Source organism: Diplotaxodon limnothrissa, linkage group LG3 (genome assembly GCF_057381915.1).
Source record: "Diplotaxodon limnothrissa isolate DT_005_m linkage group LG3, D_limnothrissa_male_GT1.1, whole genome shotgun sequence".
Taxonomy (NCBI): domain Eukaryota; kingdom Metazoa; phylum Chordata; class Actinopteri; order Cichliformes; family Cichlidae; genus Diplotaxodon; species Diplotaxodon limnothrissa.
Window position 1 is genome coordinate 21,314,089 of NC_140598.1, and position 1,501 is coordinate 21,315,589.

The 1,501-nt window shown below is 43.7% G+C and overlaps 1 protein-coding gene across 1 annotated transcript; it reads left to right on the forward strand.

Moving 5' to 3' along the window:
- The first annotated feature begins 349 nt into the window (after window positions 1–349).
- On the forward strand, window positions 350–1,222 carry LOC146634893 (lectin-like). The gene is made up of 4 exons (XM_085343502.1): window positions 350–398; window positions 495–839; window positions 925–1,013; window positions 1,097–1,222. Exons 1-4 carry the CDS (start codon window positions 350–352, stop codon window positions 1,220–1,222), a joined length of 609 nt encoding a protein of 202 aa, XP_085199628.1.
- Window positions 1,223–1,501: the final 279 nt, after the last annotated feature.

Consider the following 1,501-nt stretch of genomic DNA (forward strand, 5'->3'; position numbering starts at 1 on the left):
TTTATTTTTCTCAGGAGGACTTTCCACTCTTCCTCCCCACTCCAGAGAATACCACTATGTGAACCAGCTGAAGACCTGGACTGAAGCTCAGAGTTACTGCAGAGAACACTTCACTGACTTGGTCACCATCTACAACAGCAACATCAACCAACTGCTTTTCTCAATTTCACCAAGGATCAATGCTTGGGTTTGGATAGGACTCTATGATGATCCTTACAGCTGGAAGTGGTCCATGGAGGGAAAACTTTTTTATGTTGGCAGCACACATGAATTTCTGATCTGGGCTAACGGCCAACCAGACTGTGTAAATGCAAAGGAATACTGTGTGGCTCTTCAGGGACAAACACAGATGAATGATAGACCCTGTGGAGATTCTTACCCTTTCCTGTGTTACAATGGTAGGAAAAAGATTTGTTGGCATAGTTGTCCTACTAATTTATGAGATTCATAGTCTGTGTGTTTCAAAATTAATCCTTTTTTTTTTAATTTCACAGCCAAAAATACAAGTTACATCTTAGTGATGGAGAGCCGCTCCTGGTCAGCGGCTCAGTCGTACTGCAGGACATACCACACAGACCTGACCAGTATAAGAAGCAAAGAGGAGAAATCCAACATCACGCTCACTTTGAATGGATCAGGGGCTCAGTATGTGTGGATTGGCCTCTACAGGGATCCCTGGTCCTTCTGGTCTGACAACACCACCTCCACATTCACTAACTGGGCGCCTTTTGAGCCTAGAAACTATTATCACACTGAGTACTGTGGAGCATTTTATTTAAAGACCGGGACATGGGAAGATGGCCCCTGCACCACCAGATTCAGTTTTTTCTGTTTCACAGGTGAGGTCCAGAATGCAAACACTGTAAGATCCTGTCATCATGTAAAACACTAATGTTTGTGTTGTTATATGTGGTTCATTTTTAGCAGTGACAAAGCAAACAGTGGTGAAAATGAAGCTTCAGTCAGAGGCAGACATGCACAGCACAGAGATCCAGCAGCAGGTTTCACAGCAGGTCAGCAGTTCAGTCACCAACACAAACTTGACACAAGTTCAAACTATGCTTCATGTTTTTCATCATCTGCACATTTTGTCCAGCTGTCAGGCCTCATGCTGTCAGAAGGACTGACAGACTTCAGGATTCGTTGGAGGAAAGTCCAGAGTTACCGTGACGACCAGTTGAAGAAGCAGGATGTGGACGGTGGCTGCAAAACTGAAGTCTGACTTGACTGAACCACTTCATGTGTGAAGTTAATAACATGCTGTGCTGAGCTGTCTCATCCTTTGAATCTTTCAATATTTCAGAGTGTAAAGTTCCACCAACAGCTCATTTGTTCAGCTGCAGTTGTAGTTTGGTAGAAATTCTTTAATCAGAGGTCCACTCACTAGTTTTCCTGATAGGCTCTAGTCTCTTGTTTTGATTTGCAGCGTCTCTTTCAACACTTTAGACACTGTCCTTCTGTGGACGTCACTGCACAGGCTTTGTCTGTGTGCAGTTTATTA